At 40.8% G+C, this 23652-nt stretch overlaps 1 protein-coding gene across 1 annotated transcript in view; it reads left to right on the top strand.

Annotated features, from left to right (window-relative positions):
• AK5 (adenylate kinase 5) overlaps positions 1-23652 on the top strand; it is a 238174-nt gene that overhangs the window by 116974 nt on the left and 97548 nt on the right. The window contains exons 6-7 of the mRNA XM_089920808.1: positions 295-385; positions 8000-8076. Coding sequence (XP_089776934.1) covers positions 295-385; positions 8000-8076 — 168 coding nt within the window. The remainder of the gene's footprint in view (positions 1-294; positions 386-7999; positions 8077-23652) is intronic.

Here is a 23652-nt window from a genome sequence, read left to right as displayed (position 1 = left end):
ACTATGAGCCAGAAAACACAATTTATGGGGTTTTCCAAAGCTTGTTTTAGAAATTAAGAAAATTCTACACAATTTTCTTAACTGTTAGTGACTGTACACTTACTCCCTAACACCCCTCTCTGTTTGAGATGAGGTCCGGGCTTGAAAAACCCTCTAAATATCTGATTAAAGACTCAGTTCCTGTTGTCCTGCTTCATTAGAGATACAGTTGTGTGATGCATGTTCATTATATTTTGGAATGAATTAATTTATGTATCCTCACGTTCCCAACTTGTCTGTCCTGATTTCTCCCAGTTTGATGCCGACCGAGATGAGGATGAGGTGTTCTATGACATCAGCATGGCAGTTGACAGCAAGTTATTTCCAAACAAAGAGGCTGCAGCAGGTAAGTCACTGTGTCCTTTGCGCTGCAGTATACCCTGATCCCCTGCCAAGCGTCTAGGGCTTTGTAGTAAGGTTGGAGCTCAACAAACTGCCGTAAGGTCGTAAGCATGATGTTGTCCTCAGGTCTTTACAACTTCTGGTGTAAAAATAAAGGCACTGGTCTTCCCTGGTGACGCAGTGGTTGGGAGTCCGCCTGCGATGCAGGGGACGCGGGTTCGTGCCCCGGTCCGGGAGGATCCCACATGCCGCGGAGCGGCTGGGCCCGTGAGCCATGGCCGCTGGACCTGCGCGTCCAGAGCCTGTGCTCCGCGGCGGGAGGGGCCACAACGGTGAGAGGCCTGCGTACCGCAAAAAAATAAAAAATAAAATAAAGGCACAAAACGACATAGAAAAGAGCCATACATCTCGCTCTTAACAGCTACTGCCTTTCTTCCAGTCATTGAAAGTGCAAATTAGCAGGCAGTCACAATGTAGCAAAGGACCTCTGTTACTATAATTTTAAAATGATCTAACCCACAATTTGTGCAACAATAAAAGTTACAGTTTCTCCAGAACTCCCTAACTCATACCTGTCTCTCCTGTGCCACCTGGGAAAAGCCTCCTCTTTGGTGTGATAGCTGTTCCCATCCCGACCCACAGCCCCTGTTGTGGCTCTGCCCCTTGTCTTCCTATGTCTAGAAGTTTGACGTTGGACAATCGTGCAGGGTAATCATACCCCTTTAAGTAGGAGGTACTCACATTTCTGTCCTTGACCCTTCTCTCACTCTCTTTTACTCTTTCTCTGGGTCAGCTCCTTGTCCGTCCTGGTTTCAACCATCAATTCTACGTGGATGACTCTCAAATCTTTCTCAGTCCTCACCTTTCTTCTCAGTTATGGCCTCAGTGAATAAAGACCAAAAGTTCTGGGCTGTAAAGAAAAAGGCTAAACACCTAAAAGTTTGAAGCTCACTGCAAGTAGGCTCGAAGAAAGACAGAGTTTTTTAAAAGGCAGTAGTCTTTCTGGACAGACCCGCAGAGCACAGACAGCTGACGTAAACTCACCTGCCTCATTTTCCAGTGATATTTACAGAAAGATGGCCTATTGCAGAGCAAGAGGGAGTGTTGTTGAGAAGCATGTAAGATCATGTAAACAGAAGTACCACTGCTCTGAAAACTGCTGACACCTGTGCTTTTATTTTAATGTTTCATTTAGAACATTCATTTAGACCTCTAATAACAAATATCTATCGGCTAGATACCCTCAGTTTCCAAACAGTGGAGCAGAGGAGAAGATTTAAGCGGCCCCTCCTTTAGAGCTCCCAGCACTTTATGGCTCTCAAGTAGCATCGCTCCAAAGTAGCCTCGTCCTATAGCGATGTAGCTGGGTTGGCTTGTGTGCAATTCAATAAACTGTGTCTTTGTCCTCTTCATGTCCCCTTGGTAGAGTGCACGGTGCCTGGCCCATAGCAGAGGCTTCCAGGAGACCACTCCTTCCTCTCTACAACTCCGAGCTTATGAACAGAGGGGTCTGTGCTCACAGCCTCAACTCCCCCTAGATCCCTTCCACTTCCAAGACCCCTGAAAACTGGGCTCTGCTCCAGCCTTAAAGTAAACCTGTTCTATCTGTAACAGCCCTGGTGAGCCTGCACCAGCAGGTGAAATCTCCCAGCTTGTAAATGTTGGTCAATTAAACTCAGTCAATTAAACAAGCCATGTCCGTGGCCTCTGCTCTGTGACACGGCAGCCCCCAGGTTTTCTCCCGTGGCTCTTCCCTTCTCCTGAATCCTCTCTCTGCAGTATCTCAGCTGCCCCACTGCTCCCATATCACCTCCACATGAATAGCTTTCAATTCCTTTAAATTTTTTACATAAAAATCGTGTATGTTTAAGATATACTACACGATGATTTGATTTGTGAAATGATTGCTACAGTCCAGCTAATTAACATACTTCATCTTCATATAGTTACCATTCTTCCGTGTTTGATGAATGAGCATCTGAAACATATTCTCTTAGCAATTTTCCAGTATTCAATACATATTATGAACTGTCGTCACCTTGCTGTGCATTGGATCTCTAGGCATATTCTTCCTACGTAACTGCAACTTCGTACCCTTTGGTCAAAATCTCCCCACTTCCCCCACCTGCGTGTCTGTGGCAACCACCATTCTACTCTCTGCCTCTATGTATTTGACCTTTTTAGGTTCCACATGCAAGGGAGATCACGCAGTTTTTCTTTTTTAAGAGAGCCAGGCAAAAGTGTCCCTGCCCTCACACCTCACACCGATCATGGATCGTCGTTCCTCAGAGACACCTTGGGAGTCCAGGCCTCCTTCACTATCCCTAGTGAAAACTCATCGAAGCCTTTGTCATTCCTGGCCCGGCCTGTCCTTCTGTTAGGAATCCTGTTGCTGCCATGGGGATCCTCCCAGAATGCAGCCCCTTGACAAAAACCAAAACAAAGCAAAACCTTCCATGACTTTCCTGCAGGCTGAGCACCAGGGTTCTTACCGTGACAAAAATATCCTTAGCTTTCCTGCAGTGGTCATGTCCCCGTCAGAGCGTCACCTCTCCCCTCCCTCACACCAGCTTCCTCCAGCACCTGAATGCCTCAGGTACCTTCCCGCCTCTGGCCATTTGCACAAAGTACTTGGAACCACCTGTCTCCATTTGCATCCCTCTACTCTCTCACTCCTTCATCCGGTCCTTCATCTGGCCGGGTCCTGCTTTGTATCTCAGTTTAAATGTGGTTTCCTCAAGGAAACGTTCTCAGACCCCATCCCAGACTACATCCCTGTGTAGCGCTCTGCCCTTTACCTTCAGGGCATTCATCGCAACTGTGATTATATAATTAGGTATAGGATTGTTTGTTAAAACTCTATGTCCTTTACAAGAGTGCAAGACTTCATGAGGACAGAGAGTATATGTGAGCGTTGGTTTGAAATCTGGGATGAATCTCATGCGAGATGCCACGTTAGCCCTTTCTCTTCTAGCTGGCCACCTCAGCTGGGCTACTCACCTGGGCTCATCAACTCACAGCCACACCAAATTTCCTTTTGCTCCAGAGCAGAGTGTGCATTTGCTTGCCTCCAGGCCAGAAAATGCCATCCCTGAACCTCTGCACCCTGTCTGTGGTGTTTCCTCCTCCATGGAAACTTCCAGTAATACTTCTAGCAGAGTCATCTGCCTACATCACTCAGTGTCTCTGGGCTTCAGTGTCCCCATCTATAAGGAAAGAATATTAGCGCTACCTCATAGGACAGTTGTGAAGAGTAAATGGCTTATGTGTATAAAGCATGCGGCTGTCCCGTTTAAAAGGTTAAGTATAGGTTAGTATCTTTGCTGAGGATTTGAGGGGTCACAGGGAGAGACCACATCTTATGCAGCACAGCCTTTCCCCATTTTCCTAGGTTGACTTTTACCCTCTTCTCCCTCTCTTCCTCCCTTCCCCCACCGCTGTCATGGAGTAACTAAAAAAAAAAAAGAAAATCCCCCCTTCTCTTCTCACCCAGAACAGTCCCCCAACACCCAGTTCCCTCGAGGAGCTTCCTTCTAGACCCAAATACTGCCAGGATATTTTTTTTCCAAAGAAATACAATGCCCTTCTTCAAAGGAATTCTAACACAAACTGCTACTAACACTTCCAAGCCTGTTGGAATCAGAGCTGGATTCTCCGTGCCTAATGCCTAAGGTGCTTAGGAGGGATTTAATGTTCAAAGAGCGAATGGAGCGAATGATTAAGATTGAGATCCACACCACTGTAACACAATTATACTCCAATAAAGATGCTAAAAAAAAAAAGATTGAGATCCACAAAAGTGAAATGTAACTGTCCTTTTATCCATTTTTCAGTCATTCAGCATATATGTATCGAATGCATAGAATTTCTAAGTTTTTTTCTTAGATTCAGAGAAGAAACACAACCCCACCTAAAGCTGCTGACGGTTTAGCAGAAGAGACAGGAGAAGGGAGAGACCGCTTTCCTCAGACGGGGCAGGAGAAATGTGAGAGGAGCTTTATCTGCAGACTCCCTTCACTGTGCAGGAAACCCCGCCTTGCAGGAGTCTCCCTCTATCTGATACTCCAAGTGGGAGGAGGGCCTTCCTCAAACTTCAGATCGAAGATCCACTAGGAGGAAACAAGTCTTTACCAGTGTCCCAGAAGGCAGTATGGTTAGCCTTCCTGTACCTCTGAAGCCAATTTGTCATCGTCCCACTTAAATTTAAGGAAACAACCTGAAAATATTTCCGAAGACCATTCAATGTCTAAAACTAGTGACACTGAGTGCCCCCTGTGGGGTTCTATTTCAGCTCATACCTTTCTCTGTTATCTATGGGAAGGATACTTCTAAATCTGAAAAGAAATCAAGAAATTCAAAATAGAGGGAAACGAAAGCCATACCATCACTTTTGCAAAAGGTCCTAATTTTGCTGTCTTCTTTGAGTAACAAGATCATTGCAGTTGTTTTATGTGTTAAATTATCCAATGAAAGATGGCAAAAATGTGTACATATGGTTATATTTACCTCCCTATTTTGTATGTCAAGCCTTAGACTGTTATTAAAGGTCCCATTTTCAGCAAACCAAGCAACCAATACTAAAAGAAAATGAAAGCTATTCAATCATTATCTGAGCTGATAATGACATCCTCTGTCTATGCCTTCTATGATCTATTAGTACTGTTGCCAAGAGCAACAGCACGTCAAGAAATTCCACCCCTTGATGATACAATAAAATTTCTGTTCAAAACATTTTATTAGGAAAGCCAATCTCTTCTTCCTTATAAGCAGAAGTTGCTTTTTAAACAAAGACCTCTTCATTCTACCATCGCTGAAGATAGTTTTCTAATAATCTTTTTCCACTTTCAAATATTAATGTGTAATATCTCTGTTAACTGGGTTGTCTAAGAGTCCTTCACATTGTACTTTATTAAAACGACCAAAAGAACAGTTTCTAATTAAATAAGTAGGACAGAGGAACTGAAACAGCTATATGTTTAATGAGCCTTTGTGTTCAGATCACGTTGCTCACTGCACATGAATCACTCTAAATTCTAAGGGGAGGGTATCATTTGAGTATCTATCACCACTAGTCAATGGTGAATAATATCCATATTGTGGAAGTAACAAAAACTAGTTAAAACTGGCATTGCCTTTAACGGTGCTGTCAATAGCAGCCACCTTGACTGTCACAGGCTGGAGTGACACCTCTTTATTCCACTTTCTATTCTTCCCTTTCCGCAGCCACCCAGTGACCCACTTCATCATCGTCCATTCACTGTTCCTATTTTCTCAGAATGTAGAAGAGATAGCACACTCCTCCAAGGTCCTCCCCTGCAGAGCACTGTAATGAAAGATCATGTTTATAAAGCCATTTGGATTTTGCCTGCTTACAACTTGGAGTCAGCAGGCTATGTTAGAAATGGGAGCAGTGACTTCTGTCTTTGATCTCAGTCACTTTCTGCATGACCTTGGCCAAGCTATATAACTTCTCCACAGCTCATTTTCCTCTTTTCTAAAGTGACAGGGTAGGATTCTATGAAATATTAAATTCTAAAATGTCCATGATCTTAAAATGGAAAAATGTATGTTTTACTTCTGACATATTTACTGTCTCCCAACACATAAGTGCAAAATGGTCTTCCAACTGGGTTCTGAGACATCAGGTAGTTTGGCCCTAAGGTACACCTTTTATTTATAAGGTACATCTTATAAATAAAAGTATTTATCTGAAAAATACTTAAAGCACAGAGACAGAAAAATTACAAGTATATAATCCTTCTACTTAAAAAATTATATATAAAATTAATGTTTCCATATCACCCCTCTAGTCTCACTTTATTAATAGTCCTCCTAACTCCATTCTACAAGCACCTCATTAACACTGGTGTTGCCAAGGGCATCACCAAGAATTGTGCAGTACACATTTATGCAACTATACATGGTAGCTCTACAGTTAGTTACTTTTCCAAAATGGTTTGATGGGTCAAGTATCTCCATTTTGAAAGCCTTTACTGTACTTAAAAAAATTTTTTTTTAAATTACAAACACAGTAAACAATGGTGTTACTGCTTAGTACTTAGTCAATTTGATAATGGGTTAGTACTTAGTCAATTTGGTGAACAGCAGGGGTAATGATGAGAAGAGTAGAAATGACGAAAGACTGTGTGGGGACACACCTTGATTCCTTTTCTGGAAGAAAGTACGGAAGCAGCATCTCTGGGAGAGGTCCATATCTGAGAAGTGTGTGAGATGCTTGACATTGTTTTGAAAATTCATCTTCATTAAACATTACTCACTGCATATTCTGAACAAGAGTTATTTGGCAAGGGCAAGTTTACAATGAAGCATGGAGTGGTTGGTTTCTTCACAGGGTGCCTGGCTTTTTATGGACAGCACTGAATTCTGTCTTTCTGGCTAGTTAGGTAATATATATTTCCCAGCAAGAAAGAGTCATTAGATGAGGACGATGAATCAATTGTGCTTCATGAGTCCCATTAAGACAATTACTGGTTTAAGTGTGAGCCTTGGGGATTAATGGGAAGGTGATTCAGTGTAACCTGTAGTACCTAGGGGGAAAAAACTCTATATTAATACATTAAGTTAACCTGATTTTTCTCACCTTCGGGGACTAAGGTGACCCAAAGGCTAGAGGAAAAACTTCTCAGGTTCTCATGGAGTGAGCAAACTCAGCCCTTCTTTTCCTGGAAACCCCTTGCTCTACTCTCACTCTGTACTTTGCTCCTGGTGTTCCTTCTTCCTCAGCCACCATTGCACACCCTTAAACCACTTCTCCTCCTGGACCACCCGTATTCACCCTCACAGTTTAGACTCACAAACTGTTTCCTTGTGAAGAATCCCACCCCCATCATCTCCTCCGCTACTAATCAGAATTAGTCTTTCTTTTTGGTTTCTGAAACTTGCTGTTGATAAATTCATCTCCTCCACAAGATCATTGTCTTCTAGACAGTGTCTAGGTATCTGTGTTACCAAACCGTTCTTGGGTCTACTCCCCCACATGCAGTAAAACCAGTCTACTGACACCGGGTTGTGGTGAAGGAAAGTGCAGCATTTATTGCAGGGTGACCAACAAGGAGTTCAGAACAGCTAGTGCTCAAAAAGCCCAAATTCTCTGTGGGTTTCAACAAAGTATTTTTAAAAGCCAGGTGAGGGAGAGGTGTCCCAGGGTATGTGATCAGCTCGTGCACAGCTCTCTGATTGGTTGATGGTGAGGTAACTGGGCGGTGTCACAGGGGTTAACATTCTCAATCCTTAGGCACTAGTAGATCTGGGAGCTAGGTGTTCATGATCGTCATGTAGTTAATTTCTTCCATTTGGTGGTGGTTTTAACCTTTGTAAAACAACGCAGGAAATGTGCATCAGATACTATTATCTAGGTACTTCAGAGAGGAGCTAAAGCAGAGGATATGGGGGAGGGGGTCTGTCCTGGGAAGGCCCCATAGGGTCCTGCTCTGTTACATCTGCATTTTCCATCTGCAGGCCAAACAGTGCCTGGCAGATGGGAAGAGTCTGGAAATATTTGTAAATAAGACAATATGGAAACTTGGTGGGCATTTGTTTGCCTCAGAAATGTACACGGATGGCCTCCATCAGGTAATCTTTGTTTTCCTAATCTTAGGTTCAAGTGACCTTGATCCTTCAATGCTGTTGGACACTGGAGAGATCACTGATACAGGATCTGATTACGAAGATCAGGTACTTAGAATCTAAAAATATTTCTCTATTTAAATGTTTCTAATTTTAGTCTTTATAAATGTTTCATGAAAATTAGAATTACAAATCATTCTGTGAAATGTTTACAGAGAACTAAAATAATCTATTCCATGATAAATCATACAGCTTTTATACATTAACTTTGGCCCTTTAACCCTCCCTTATCCACAGATTCAAAGTGGCAATTAATTGAGGAAAGATTTGTGGTCAAAAGTTACATGAGATAGAAGTGAAGTTACATGAGGTTCTCTTGGCCAAGAATTTGCCTGTGTCTCTAGCCCTTCCCTGTAATAAGCCCACGGTATTTACTAAGCATTGGTTACAGGTTCAGGGCTCTGCTTTTCTCTTTCTAACCTTTGAAAGGGACTGATGACCAAGGACAACACAGCCAAGATATTAATATATTTTCTATTTGAATAAAACCAAAGAAATTTTTCTGGGTCATTTTTTTCTCAGAAGAAGAACTCTTCCTCCTGCTCTATTTTAATGATCCAAAATAGTTGGCAAATGATCCCAGTCTCTAATTAGGCCTTATTTTTTAAAAAGCATCATGTCTGAAATTTCCTTCCACCTCTCATCAGTGCTCCTCTGTGGTGGCTGAAAGCCAAGTGAGCATGTTCTTCTGGAATTGTTTTTCCCCCATTTTCAGCTAATATGTGTAACAAATAAAGGGGATAGATCTGACCAGTGTCCAAATGTAATGGCTGTCTCTCTGTTTCATATACATATTCAGAAGCTATTTTCACAAGCATTATGTTTCTTCCCTTATATCACAAAGCAAGGAGAAGATATTGACAAGTATTTAAAATATTTTTTAGCATATATTAAGCACTTCATACATACTAAACATTGTGCTTAGTTCGTTAACTTGACTATCATACTAATTCCTCACAACATCTCTAGGAAATAGGAATTATTATCTTTATTTCATAATTAAGAGAATTAAGACTCCAAGAGTAATTTGCGCACAGTTATGCAAATAGTTTCACAGTGGGGAAGTGAACTCAGAGCACCTTCCTTAACACCTGCACTCTGCCACCCTCATCCTCACCTCCAAAGACAGGCCATTCAGTGGTGCCTTTTTGGAGCCTTTTCAGTTGCTAACTCTTAAGATCCCAGCAAGGGCAAATGCCAGACAACCACTGTGAAGGGTGAGCTCACCATCCAAAATTACAGACTGCACCAAGGAATGAACCATAGCAAGAAATCCAGCTGATTAAACAAATGGAAGGGTTCACACTCCAAGGACTGGGGATAACAGAAAAGCCTGAAAGAAATCTTAATCTGGGAATATTTAAAATATCCAAGGAGATAAAGGGAAGATTAGAAACCATGAAACAAGTACAGGAAAGAATGGAAAGGAAGAAGCAGGAAGGAATAGGGAGGCAGAAATAGAAATTCTAGGCACAAAAAAATATTGTCATTGCAATAAAACTTCAATTAACGGTTGAAGAGTAGACTAGACACAGCTAAAAAGAGACAATGATAGGGGTGGGGGGGTGGGATGAATTGGGAGATTGGGATTGACATATATACACTAATATATATAAAAGAGATAACTAATAAGATCCTGCTGCACAGGGAACTCCACTTCGCTGTACAGTAGAAACTAACACAACATTGTAAAACAACTATACCCCGGTAAAAAAAGAGAGCGACAATGATAGAGCTGAGGAAATTTCCTTCAAATGAAGCAGAGAGCTAAATCATTGTCAAAGAAAGAACTTAGGAGACACTGAGGATGGAATGATTGGGTCAACATATTCTAACAGGAGCTCCAGGAGGATAAAATGGAGTGGATGGGGCAGAGCTGCATTTTAACAGATAATGGTTGAGAATTTAAAGAGGTGAGAAAAGACAAGTCCCCAGATTGAAGGAGCACATCCAGTCCTGAGCAGGAAAAAAAATCCTCACCTATTCTTTTTCCATTTAGTTCCTCAACAAATATTAATAGAGCACCTACTATGTGCCAGGTACCATTTAGGCACTTGGAATATCTAATTGTATAAAACAGGCAAGGATCTTCCATACAGGTGGGGAAGACAGATAGTAAACAATAAACATAATATATTAGTAAATTCTCTAGACTGTTAAGTGTTATGAGAAGAAAAAAAAAGTAGAACACGGTAGGAGGGTTAGGAATGCTGGGTTGGGGAGGGCAGATTACAGTATTAAACAGGAAAGTCAATATTAACTAGGACGGCCTCATTAAAGAGGTGAGATTTGAGCAAAGACTTGGCATATAATGTAAAACATTGAGAACACAGGGACAAAAATAAAATATTAAAAGTGAAAAGGCATTACCTATAAAGAAACAGCAATTTGGGGGACAAAAGATTAAATGAAGCAAGGGTTTGCATTTATTGAGTACTTACTGTAAGACAGACACTGTGTTTTATGGTTTATGTGCATTATTGCTAATCTTTACAATAACTCAATAAGGTAGCTCTGTTTATCCCCAATTTACAGCTCAGGATACTGGAGCTCATAGAGGTTAATTGACTTCCCAATACCAAACAGCTAATAAGTAGTTGAGTCAGGAATCAAACTATGATCACCCCAACACCAAAATCTAGTTTATGCTTTCACACTCCAAATAAAGCCATTATCAAGGTCACTGGTAATCTATCACCAATTCCAGTTAACACTTTTTTATTTTAAATAAATTTATTTATTTATTTTTGGCTGCATTGGGTCTTCCTTGCTGCACACGGGCTTTCTCTAGTTGCGGCGAACGGGGGCTACTCTTCACTGCAGTGCACAGGCTTCTCACTGCGGTGGCTTCTCTTGTTGTGGAGCACGGGCTCTAGGCGCATGGGCTTCAGTAGTTGTGGCTCGCAGACTCTAACACGCAGGCTCAGTAGTTGTGGTGCACAGGCTTAGTTGCTCCACAGCATGTGGGATCTTCCTAGACCAGGGCTCGAACCCGTGTCCCCTGCATTGGCAGGCGGACTCTTTTTTTTTTTTTTAGTATTAGTTGTTTTTTGTTTGTTTGTTTGTTTATACTGTAGGTTCTTATTAGTCATCAATTTTATACACATCAGTGTCAATGATGTGTCAATCCCAATCGCCCAATTCAGCACACCACCATCCCCACCCCACCGCGGTTTTCCCTACTTGGTGTCCATATGTTTGTTCTCTACATCTGTGTCTCAACTTCTGCCCTGCAAACTGGTTCCATATTTCTAGGTTCCACATACGTGCGTTAATATACTATATTTCTTTTTCTCTTTCTGACTTACTTCACTCTGTATGACAGTCTCTAGATCCATCCACGTCTCAACAAATGACTCAATTTTGTTCCTTTTTATGGCTGAGTAATATTCCATTGTATATATGTACCACAACTTCTTTATCCATTCATCTGTCGATGGGCATTTAGGTTGCTTCCATGACCTGGCTATTGTAAATAGTGCTGCAATGAACATTGGGGTGCATGTGTCTTTTTGAATTATGGTTTTCTCTGGGTATATGCCCAGTAGTGGGATTGCTGGGTCATTTGGTAATTCTATTTCTAGTTTTTTAAGGAACCTCCCTACTGTTCTCCATAGTGGCTGTATCAATTTACATTCCCACCAACAGTGCAAGAGGGTTCCCTTTTCTCCACACCCTCTCCAGCATTTGTTTTTTGTAGATTTTCTGATGATGCCCATTCTAACTGGTGTGAGGTGATACCTCATTGTAGTTTTGATTTGCATTTCTCTAATAATTAGCGATGTTGAGCAGCTTTTCATGTGCTTCTTAGCCATCTGTATGTCTTCTTTGGAGAAATGTCTATTTAGGTCTTCTGCCCATTTTTGGACTGGGTTGTTTGTTTCTTTAATATTGAGCTGCATGAGCTGTTAATATATTTTGGAGATTAATTCTTTGTCAGTTACTTCATTTGCAAATATTTTCTCCCATTCTGAGGGTTGTCTTTTGGTCTTGTTTATGGTTTCCTTTGCTGTGAAAAAGCTTTGAAGTTTCATTAGGTCCCATTTGTTTATTTTTGTTTATATTTCCATTACTCTAGGAGGTGGATCAAAAAAGATCTTGCTGTGATTTATGTCAAAGAGTGTTCTTCCTATGTTTTCCTCTAAGAGTTTTATAGTGTCTGGTCTTACATTTAGGTCTCAAATCCATTTTGAGTTTATTTTTGTGTATGGTGTTAGGGAGTGTTCTAATTTCATTCTTTTACATGTAGCTGTCCAGTTTTCCCAGCACCACTTATTGAAGAGACTGTCTTTTCTCCATTGTATATCTTTGCCTCCTTTGTCATAGATTAGTTGACCATAGGTGCATGGGTTTATCTCTGGGCTTTCTATCTTGTTCCATTCATCTATGTTTTTGTTTTTGTGCCAGTACCATATTGTCTTGATTACTGTAGCTTTGTAGTATAGGCAGGTGGACTCTTAACCACTGCGCCACCGGAGAAGTCCCCCAGTTAACACTTTTTAGTTATCTTTCTTGACCTTTGTGCCTTTGATCCACCACACTTTTACTGTAAAGGGCTGGGTCGTAGATATTTTAGGCTTTGTGAACCATAAGGGATTTGCTGCAGCTACTCAAAGCCTGCCATTGTAGTGCAAAAGCAGCCACCACTATACTTAAACAGGAGTATGGCTGTGCTCCAGTAAAACTTTATTTATGGACACTGAAATTTGAATTCCACATATTTTCCTGTGATTTATTTCAACTATTCGAAAATGTAAAGCCCATTCTTAACTGAGAGGCTGTGCATAAACAGGCAGCAGAGTGGATTTGACCTGCAGGCCGTAGTTTGCTGACCAAGGCTATAAACCATCCCCATTTCTTGACAGTGTCCTCTCCATTAGCTTCTAACACTTCTATAGTATTTAATACTGTTCTAAGTGCTTCACATTTATTACCTCATTTTATCCTGAGACAATTACGTGAAACTGATATTATTACCCCCGTTTTACTGATAAGGAAAGTGACGTACAGAGAAATTAAGCAGTTTATTTAAGGTCACACAGCTGGCAAGAGGTAAAGACAGAATTGAAACACAGCCGTCTGACTGCAGAGCCAGGATCAGGAAAGATAGGTGAGGCTCTGCTACGGTAACAAATAAAACTCAAAATCTGAGTGTTTTCCTTCCAGCGAGACCTCCAGAGGGATCGTGGATGGGAAGGGAAAAAGCATGGGAAGGGGGACCTGCTCTTCATTGCACATTTCTTCCTCCCACGATCATTTGACATCCCTAGTCACTGGCTCTACCTCCAGGCGAGGAGGCAAAAGGATGGGAAACGGAGCTTACTCAGGTGCCCAGGAAGAGAGAGACAGGTTTAGTGAGTGCGAAGCCAGCCTGGGCCACAAAGCTCTGGCCCCCACCATGTGTTCTGTCTCTGGCACTCCTCCTACTTCTTGGCTCACTCTTTCTTGCTTTCCTTGCTGAGCTCTGCTCTGTTGGTCTATTATTTCAGTGCGGGTACCCACCAGCCTCCTGGCCAGGGACCCTTCAATCCTCACTGCACATATTCTCCTTTGAGAAGCTTGACCACAGCCAGTTTCTCTTTTCCTAAGGCATGGAAACCTCAACAAAGTTGGGGCTCTGTTCACAAGGAATAGTGAGGAAATGTGAGCATTTCAGCTTCACTCAGAATTCCCTGGTGGGTTCCCAGCGCCTATGTCTGTCTGCTAAACAGCACTGGCTGGATTTCCCATGTGCATCTCAAACTCAACATGTGCAAAACTGAACTCACCATCTTCCCCCACAAAATCTGTTCTTCCTTCTGCTTCCCCTATTTCTGTGAAGGATACCACCATCCTCCCAGCTGCCCAAGCCAGAGACCAGGGCATCTTCCTAGTATCCTTCCTTTCTCTCCCTCCCTACATCAGTTTGATCAAGAAGCTGGTCAGCTGGTCAGTTCTCCTGTGCAGGCATCTCTCCTTCCCTCCCCAGTTCCACTGCCACTGTCCTGGTTCCCACCCTGACCCTTCTTCCCCAGGACCACTGAGACAGTCTCCTAACCAGTCTCCCTTCCCCAGGCTCCTTACCCATCAAAATCATCTTGCTGAAAAGCCAGGTCAATCATCACATTCCACTGCTTAAAACTCTTCATGGCTCCTCATTGATGTCAGAATTAAGTCAGAACCTCTTATCATAATACATGGGAACTTTCAAATTAGAGTCTGACCCTCTCCCCTCCTTCCCCAAACTCATCCCTTGCTAATCACCAAAACACACTGAATGCTCCAGCCACACCAAGCCATTTGCCGTTCCCCCCAAGTGGGCTGTGCTTTGAACAGTCTCTTTCCTCTATATGGAAGCTTCCGCAACCCTATCACCCCTATTCTGGATAACCCCTACCCATGCTCCATCAGAACCACGCTTCTCCTTGAGGAAGCCCTTCTCATTACATGTCACCTCCTTGGGGGATCCATGAGACCCTGTGTTGTAATATCCTCTTGCATTGCAGGGACTGTGTTCTGCTCTCCTGCCCAACATACAGCATGTGCTCAATAAATGTCCATTTTTTTAAAAAGTCAGTGAAATGATTTCCAGTTCTTCTACTTAATATGTAACGTTTTGATAACTTGCTACCTCTTGCTAACTCTTTCGAGCCTGGGTTTCCTCTTCTCAAAAGTGATGACAGTAACCCCACTTAGACATGCTGTTTGGAGAAGTAGGGAGTGTAAGGTACCTTGTACAGAACAAATGCTTCGTAAATATGAATCCCTTTCTCTCCTCCCCCAGACCCAACTTTTCAGCAATCAGTGTCTTTCTGTAGCTGACAGAGGCCACCATTGCTTTAGTTAAGTGAATCCTAATGGAGCACTTATGGTTTTCAGTCTGGCATGTAGGAGCTTAAAAATTACCACTGTCCTAACAAGTAAAAAGCTGAATAAACTGAAAAGTCTCTTCTTAGAAGTGAGGTCACAAGGCAAACTGCTGCTCCTAAAATTGGAGAAACAGGCAGATTCAGAGAATCACAACTTACCAGAGCAGAAAACCTCCACAAGAACCAGGGCCAGGGTAAGAAAACCTAAACTGTAATTGATGAATTGCTGGAGACTCAATGTAGGCAAGTCTGAGGATAAAAACTCCATGGGCATCCAGTCATGGGGTCCCCAAACTTTTGTGGGTTTTACCACTAGGAGCTCTACCAGATTCTCACAGTGAATATCGGTCTCCTCATGCTTCCAGCAGGCGGAGGAGAAAAAAAATCATTTTGAAAGCCAGCTAAGCCTTCTGTTCTTAACAAGGCCTGCTCTCAGGAGAAACTAACCTACTGGGGTTTTATTAGAGCCTAACCTACCTAGGAGAATGGAACTAGCCATCCTGTCTCATCTAGGTGGGGGAACCTGAGAAGCAGTGGTGACGTTCACAGTCCAGGGGCACAGGCTTACCAAAAGACTGAGACCTAATCATAGGACTATGTACACTTCATAGAACGTGTCTCCTCCCCCCACACTTTACCACTACAGTACTAAAAGCTTATTTACTGCAGTTCCTTTTACCTAGTACATCACATACACCTTTCAACAAAAAATTATAAGGCATACTAAAGGTAAAAACACAGTTTGGAGAGACTGAACAAGCATTAGAACAAGAGTCTTCAGATAAGTCAGGAATACTGGGCTTATCAGAATAGGAGTTCTTTAAAACTATGATTAATATGCTAAGGGCTTAAACTGAAAAAGTAGACAACATGCAAAAACATAGGGCTAATGTAATCAGAGAGATGAACATCCTAAGAATCAAAAAGAAATGTTAGAGATCAGAATCACTGTAACAGAAATGGAGAAGGTCTCTGTTGGGCTCAATAATACACTGGACGTGGATGAGGAAAAATATCTCTAATATTGAGGATAAGACAAGAGAAAATTCCAAAACTGAAAGTCAAGAGAAAAAAGACTGAAAAAAAACCCCAGAATATTCAAAAGCTGTGAGACAATTACAAAAGGTGTAATATATCAACATATGTAATGGGAATACTGGAAAGAAAAGAAAGAGAGAAAGAAACAGAAGAAATATTTGAGGCAATAATGATGGGAATTTCCCCAAATTAATGTCAGGCCCCAAACCACAGATTCAGGAAGCTCAGAGAACACCAACCAGGTTAAATATAAAAACAAACAAAAACTACATCTACCCATAATCATATTCAAACTGCAGAAAATCAAAGACAAAGAAAAAAATCTTGAAAGAAGCAAGAGGAAAAATATATCTTACCTACAGAGAAGCAAAGATAAGAAAAACATCTGACTTCTCCTCAGAATCCATACAAGCAAGAAGAGAGTGGAGTGAAATATTTAAAGTGTTGAAGGAAAAAACCCTAGACTTTAGTATCCTGTGAAATTATCCTTCAGAAGTGAAAGAGAAATAGACTATCTCAGACAAACAAAAACTGAGCCAATTTGTTACCAGTAGACCTGCCTTGCAAGAAATGCTAAAAGAAGTTCTTTAGAGAGAAGGAAAATGATATAGGTCAGAAATTTGGATCCACATGAAGAAAGGAAGAGTATCAGAGAATGAATAAGTGAAGGTAAAATAAAAACTTATTTTTCTTATTCTTAATTGATCTAACCAATAATAGTGTGCTCAAAATAATAGCAACAATATATTTGATTATGTGTGTTTATGTATGAATGAAATGAATGACAGCAAGGGATGGAAGGGAGGAATTAGGAATATTTTGTTATTACAAGGTACTTGTACTGTCCACTTATTTGAAAGTGGATTTGGATTAGTTTAAATGTATACTGCAAATTCTAGGGCAACCACCCTTTTAAAAAAAAGGTTTAAAAAGAAATATAATCGATATGCTAAGAAAGGAGAGAAAATGGAATGATATAAAATGTTCAGTTAAAGCCACCAATGCAGAAAAAGTTTGGAAGACAAAAATAAAAACAAAGAACATGGGCAATAAATAGAAAATAGTAACAAATATGCTAGATGATAATCCAACTATATCAACAAACAATTTAAATATCAGTGATCTAAATACTTCAAAGACAGAGTTTTTCAAAGTAGATCAAAATACAAGATCCAACCACATGCTGTCTACAAGATACCTATCTTAAATATAAAGACACATATAGATAAATGTAAAGGAATGGAGAAAGATATGTCAGGTTAACACTAATTAAAAGAAAGCAGGGGGCTTCCCTGGTGGCGCAGTGGTTGAGAGTCCGCCTGCCGATGCAGGGGACACGGGTTCGTGTCCTGGTCTGGGAGAATCCCAAGCCGCTCCGTGAGCCATGGCCACTGAGCCTGCGCGTCCAGAGCCTGTGCTCCGCAACGGGAGAGGCCACAACAGTGAGAAGCCCGTGTATGGCCAAAAAAAAAAAGAAAAGAAAAAAAGAAAGCAGGAATAGCTATATTAATTTCAGACAGGGCAAAACTTCAGAGCAAGGAAAGTTATCAGGGATAAAGAAGGGCAGTACGTAATGATAAAGGGGGGGGCGGTCAGTACTCCAGGAAGACATAACAATTCATAATGTATATGCTCCTAACAACAGAGTTTTTAGATGCAGCATCTGCCCAAGTCCTTGATCCCATTCCTTCCATTTGCCCCAGGACCTTGCGCCATTAACTGATACTGCTTTATCTTTCTAAAGTTCTCATCTTCAGAGTATCTTTTTTCTCTATCTAACAAGCCACCATCCCCACTTTGAAGAAAGAGGTAACCATCAACAGTGCCAAGTGTCGTAGAAAGGCCAAGTAGGATACTGTCTTTCCTCTCCCCTTTCCTTCAACACCATATTTGGTGAAAGGGATGTCAGCTGCCCTGCTCCTACGTCCTCACCTTCCATTCTGTCCTATAAAACAAATTCTGCCTACCTATTCCCCTAAGAGACAATTAAGAGTCATCTAATTAATGTCAAGTCAGGAGAACATTTCCTGTTTCTTACAATGTCTGGGGATCCAGATGCTTGATGGCACTTCTGCTTTCTCAGAACTCTTGGCTCCCTTGGCTTATGCCACCTCTATGGCCATTATTTCTTTGTCTCCTCCCCACCCCCCAGCATGGTTTTTCTTACTCTGCCCTGCCTTTAAAATATTGTGTTCACCAAGTTCCTTTTTATTGTTTGTTTGTTTAATGCCAGCTTTCAAGGAAGGAAGAATATGTCTGACACTGTTATATACTCATTCTGTTTAAAACCCATCCAGATGCCTTAATGGGCTCTGTCAGGAGTGGGAGGGTCCCTCTTCTTTTACAGCTGCTTCAGCCATGCCCATGACTTCAACTTTATTAATTTATGTATTCATTCAACTAAAGTAGAGAATATCTGATGTGCCAGACTCTTATATGAGCTACTGAAAATATGTGGTGAGCAAAAGAAGACACGGTTCCTACTATCATGGCTTTTATGGTAGAAATAGATAATAGTAGAATAATCACATAAATATAATATTAAAACTGAATTAAGTGTTTGGGAGAAGAAGTACATAGTGCAGTGTGTATGACCAAGTGGGATTTATCCCAGGGATGCAAGGATTTTTCAATATCCACAAATCAATCAGTATGATACACCACATCAGCAAATTGAAGAATAAAAACTATATGATCATCTCAATAGATGCAGAAAAAGCTTTTGACAAAATTCAACGCTGATTTATGATAAAAACTCTCTAGAAAGTGAGCATAGAGGGAACATACCTCAACATAATAAAGGCCATATATGACAAATCTACAGCTAACATCATTCTCAACAGTGAAAAGCTGAAAGCATTTCCCCTAAGATCAGGAACAGGACAAGGATGTCCACTCTTGCCACTTTTATTCAGCATAGTTTTGGAGCTCCTAGCCATGGCAATCAGAGAAGAAAAAGAAATAAAGGGAATCCAAATTGGAAACAAAGAGGTAAAACTGTCACTGTTTGCAGATGACATGATACATAGAAAATCTTAAAGATGCTACCAGAAAGCTACTAGAGCTCATCAATGAATTTGGTCAAGTTGCAGGATACAAAATTAATACACAGAAATCTTTTGCATTTCTATACACTAACAATGAAAGATGGGAAAGAAAAATTAAAGAAACAGTCCCATTTACCATCACATCAAAAAGAATAAAATACCTAAGAATAAACCTAAGGAGGCAAAAGACATTTACTCCAAAAACTATAACATGCTGATGAAAGAAATCAAAGATGACACAAACAGATGGAAAGATATACCATGTTCTTGGATTGGAAGAATCGATATTGTCAAAATGACTACACAATCCAAGGCAATCTACAGATTCAATGCAATCCCTATCAAATTACCAATGGCATTTTTCACAGAACTAGAACAAAAAATCTTAAAATATGTATGGAGACAAAAAAGACCCTGAATAACCACCTAGAAGGGTGAGATAGGGAAGGTGGGAGAGAGATGCAAGAGGGAGGGGATATGGGGATATATGTATACATATAACTGATTCACTTTGTGTTACAGCAGAAACTAACACACAATTGTAAAGCAATTATACTCCAATAAAGATGTTAAAAAAAAAAAAGACCCCAAATAGCCAAAGCAATCTTGAGAAAGAAAAACAGAGATGGAGGAATCAGGCTCCCTGACTTCAGACTATACTACAAAGCTACTGTTATCAAAATAGTATGGTATGGCACAAAAACAGAAATATAGATCAATGAAACAGGATAGAAAGCCCAGAAAAAAACACACACCTATGGTCATATAATCTACAGCAAAGGAGGCAAGACTATACAATGGTGAAAAGACATTCTGTTCAATAAATAGTGCTGTGAAAACTGGACAGCTACATGTTAAAAAATAAAATTAGAACATTTTTTAACACCATACACAAAAATAAACTCAAAATGGATTAAAGACCTAAATGCAAGACCAGTTACTATAAAAATCTTAGAGGAAAACATAGAACACTCTTTGACATAAATTGCAGCAATATCTTTTTTGATCCATCTCCTAGAGTAATGGAAATAAAACCAAAAATAAGCAAATGGGACCTCATGAAGCTCAAAAGCTTTTGAACAGCAAAGGAAACCATAAACAAAACAAAAAGACAACCCACAGCATTGGAGAAAATATTTGCAAACAATGCAACTGACAAGGGATTAATCTCCAAAGTTTACAAACAGCTCACGTGGCTCAATATCAAAAAAGCAAACAACCTAATTAAAAAATAGGCAGAAGACCTAAATAGACATTTCTCCAAAGAAGACATACAGATGGCCAAGAGGCATATTAAAATGCTTAACATTGCTAATTATTAGAGAAATGCAAATCAAAACTGCAATGAGATATCACCTCACACCAGTCAGAATGGCCATCATCAAAAAATCTACAAACAATAAATGCTGGAGAGGGTGTGGAAAAAAGGGAACCCTCCTATGCTGTTGATAGGAATATAAATTGGTACAGCCACTCTGGAGAACAGTATGGGGGTTCCTTCAAAACTAAAAATAGAACTACCCATATGACCCAGCAATCCCACTCCTGGGCATATATCCAGAGAAAACCATGGTTCAAAAGGAGACATGCACCCCAATGTTCATTGCAGTGCTGTTTACAATAGCCAAGACATGGAAACAACCTAAATGTCTATCAACAGATGAATGGATAAAGAAGATGTGGTACATATATACAATGGACTATTACTCAGACATTAAAAAGAATAAAATAATGCCATTTGCAGCAACATGGATGGACCTGGAGATTATCATACTAAGTGAAGTAAGTCAGAAAGAGAAAGACAAATATCATACGATATCACTTATATGTAGAACCTTAAAAAGTGACTCAAATGAATGTATTTACAAAACAGAAAGAGACTCACAGACTTAGAGAACAAACTTATGGTTACCAGGAGGAGGAGAGGGATAGATTGGGAGTTTGGGATTGATATGTACACACTGCTGTATTTAAAATAGATAACCAATACGGACCTACTGTAGAGCACAGGGAACTCTGCTCAATATTCTGTAAAAACCTAAATGGGAAAAGAATTTGAAAAAGAATAGATACACGTATATGTATAACTGAATCACTTTGCTGTACACCTGAAATTAACACAACATTGTTAATCAACTAAACTCTAATGTAAAATAAAAATTAAAAAAATAAAAGAAGTACATAGTGCAGTGCATAGATGTGCTCAGGTGATCAGTGAGGTGAGGAGAGGCTTTTCTAAGACAAGAGATGCTTCAGTTGAGATCTGAAAGATGAGTAAGAGGTAACCAGGTATGTGTGAGAAAGTGAAAGAACAGGAAAGGATGGGGGGCACAGGGGATGTTCAGAAAGAGGAAATAGCCTGTATAAGCAGGAAGAGGCACAGCAACTGGAATGAGGCCAGTGTGACTGGTTGCAGAGTAAAGGGGTAAGGGGTGTGAGATGAGCCTGGAGAGTGGGGCAGTGGGGAGTACTGAAGAGTTGTTTTCTCTTGTTTCAGGTAGAGGAGGGTGTGTTAACATTATATTTGTGTTTAAATTTAAAAAAAAAGATTGTTCTGGCTGCAATATGAAGAACACTTGGAGGAAGGCGAGAATGGATCTGGGAAGTCCAGGGAGAGGCTGCAGCAGTCCAGGCAAGAGATCATGAATGGTAACTTGGAGTGGAGTAGTGGAGGAGATGGACAGGAAGGGATGAATTTGAGAGGTACCTGTGAGGTAAGATCAACAGGACTTTGTGTTGGAATGGAAATGAGAGCCAAGAGGGAGTAAGCTGTTGAAGATGGTTCCTGGGTTTTTATCTTGTACAGCTGGGTGGATGGTAGTGACATTCACTGAGCAAGAACACTAAGAAGACACCAGCTCCATAAGGAAAGAGCATGAGTATCATCTTAGACATGCTGAGTACAAAGTGCTTTAATGCACCCAAGTAGAGAATTCAAGTGAAGAGTTAAGTACACAGGTCTGGTGCTTAGAGGAAAGATCTGGGCTGGACATAAAAATTTGTGAGCTTCTGAATATAGGTAGAGCTTGAAACTGAGTGGAGATGAGATACTTAAAGAAAGAGAGCAGAATTGAGAAGAGACAGAAGGGGGTCTAAAGCTGAGTACTGAGGAAATTTAAAGGCTGGGTAGAGGAAGACAAGGCAGCAAAAAAGATGTGAAAGAAGCTGTTAGAAAGATAGGAGGAAAGTCAGCAGAATGTGGTATTCTAAAAGCCAAAGAAAACTGTATTTCAAGAAGCAGAGAGTGTCAAGTGTTGATTCAAAGATTAGAAAAAGGAAGAATGGAAAATGACCACTGTATATAGAAACGACATTGTTGACCTTCCAAAGAGCTGCTGGGGGAGGCTGTCTTGTTTGTTTGTAATAGAAGACACTTGAACATGTTTAAAAACTCATAGGAAGAATCCACTCATTCATGAGAAGGATAATAGACAGCAGAGAGGCAGTTTCCTCTGAATGCAGGAGGAACTAAAGCACAGGGTTTTCAAGCACAGGTGGAGAGACAGGCCTAAGAACAGAAGAGGGACCACACGTGCGTTGTAACAGAAGGAACATTGATCGGATGGGAGTGTGGGTTTGTATGTTTAATAGTGGGATGCTGATGAGGCAAAACCATCTGTTAAGAGTGCAAGATTTGAAGCAAGTGGAGGATTGAAACGTTGTGGAATCCAGCAAAGAATGAACTAAGGAAACCTAACAGGATTGGAGTCGAATATAGAGTGTGAGAGCCCATTTGACATTAGTCCTGAAAATTGGTTTTTGACCAATCGATCCTTTTCATTTTTTTCCATTTTTTTAGCAAATGTTAGTTGGGTGTCCCAGAGATGCCAGACACTCTTCTAGGACTAAAGATACTAAAGAGGGAGGAGGAACTCCCAAGGGGCACAGAGATTGTCCATAGTATGCTTCACTCAGTAATGGAATTTTACCGAATATGCTAACAGGGCAGAGCATTAGCAGTGTAAGGGATGGTGCACCAAGGACAGGAAGGGAAGTGGACAGACCACAGTTAGGGAGCAAAGCCCAGAAGACCTAGAAGTACATTTGACTTCTTTAAAAATATAACTCTGTGTCACAAATATGAACCGGCTCTTTATTAAAAAGAATATTTGATCCTAGCAATCCTACAAGGATCATTTCAAACCCTGCTTCTTCTTCCTTGAGACCTTCTTTAATAATTAGAGAAGACATTCATTTCTTGCCTGTCCCACTGAACACCCAAAGCACTTGAGGTTCATACCCTAAGTCTTAACACTTGATTATATGTAATTTTGTATTTCATTGCACACTGACTCATATTACTCCTTGATTGTCTCCTTCATGCATCCATTATGAGAAAGAGCATTACTGTGGAGCCAGACAGACCTAGTTCAAATTCAGTGCCAGACTTATGGGTTGCAAGTTACTTAACCTCTTCAAGCCTGAGTTTCTTCATCTGAAAATACAGACATAATACCCCCAGGCTATTTGCATTAAAAGAGATGATCCACATAAAAGCACCTGACACAGTCGACCATCCAGTAAATATTTCCTCTTCTTTCTTTCCTTCTTGAGAAGGAGGATGCTATCATGTACTTCTTTTGTGTCTACTACACTGTGACAGGGACAGTGCCAGGATCAAAATAGACTGACTGAATAAAATCATAATGCCACATTCCCCGGTCAGAGCAGATAACAGACTTTAACGTGTG

This window comes from Delphinapterus leucas, chromosome 1 (genome assembly GCF_059928025.1).
Source record: "Delphinapterus leucas isolate spDelLeu-1000000601 "Yukka" chromosome 1, BTC_Dleu_Yukka2, whole genome shotgun sequence".
NCBI classification, from domain to species: domain Eukaryota; kingdom Metazoa; phylum Chordata; class Mammalia; order Artiodactyla; family Monodontidae; genus Delphinapterus; species Delphinapterus leucas.
Note: the sequence above shows the minus strand (reverse complement) of the source record. Positions and strands in the feature narration are given on the sequence as shown.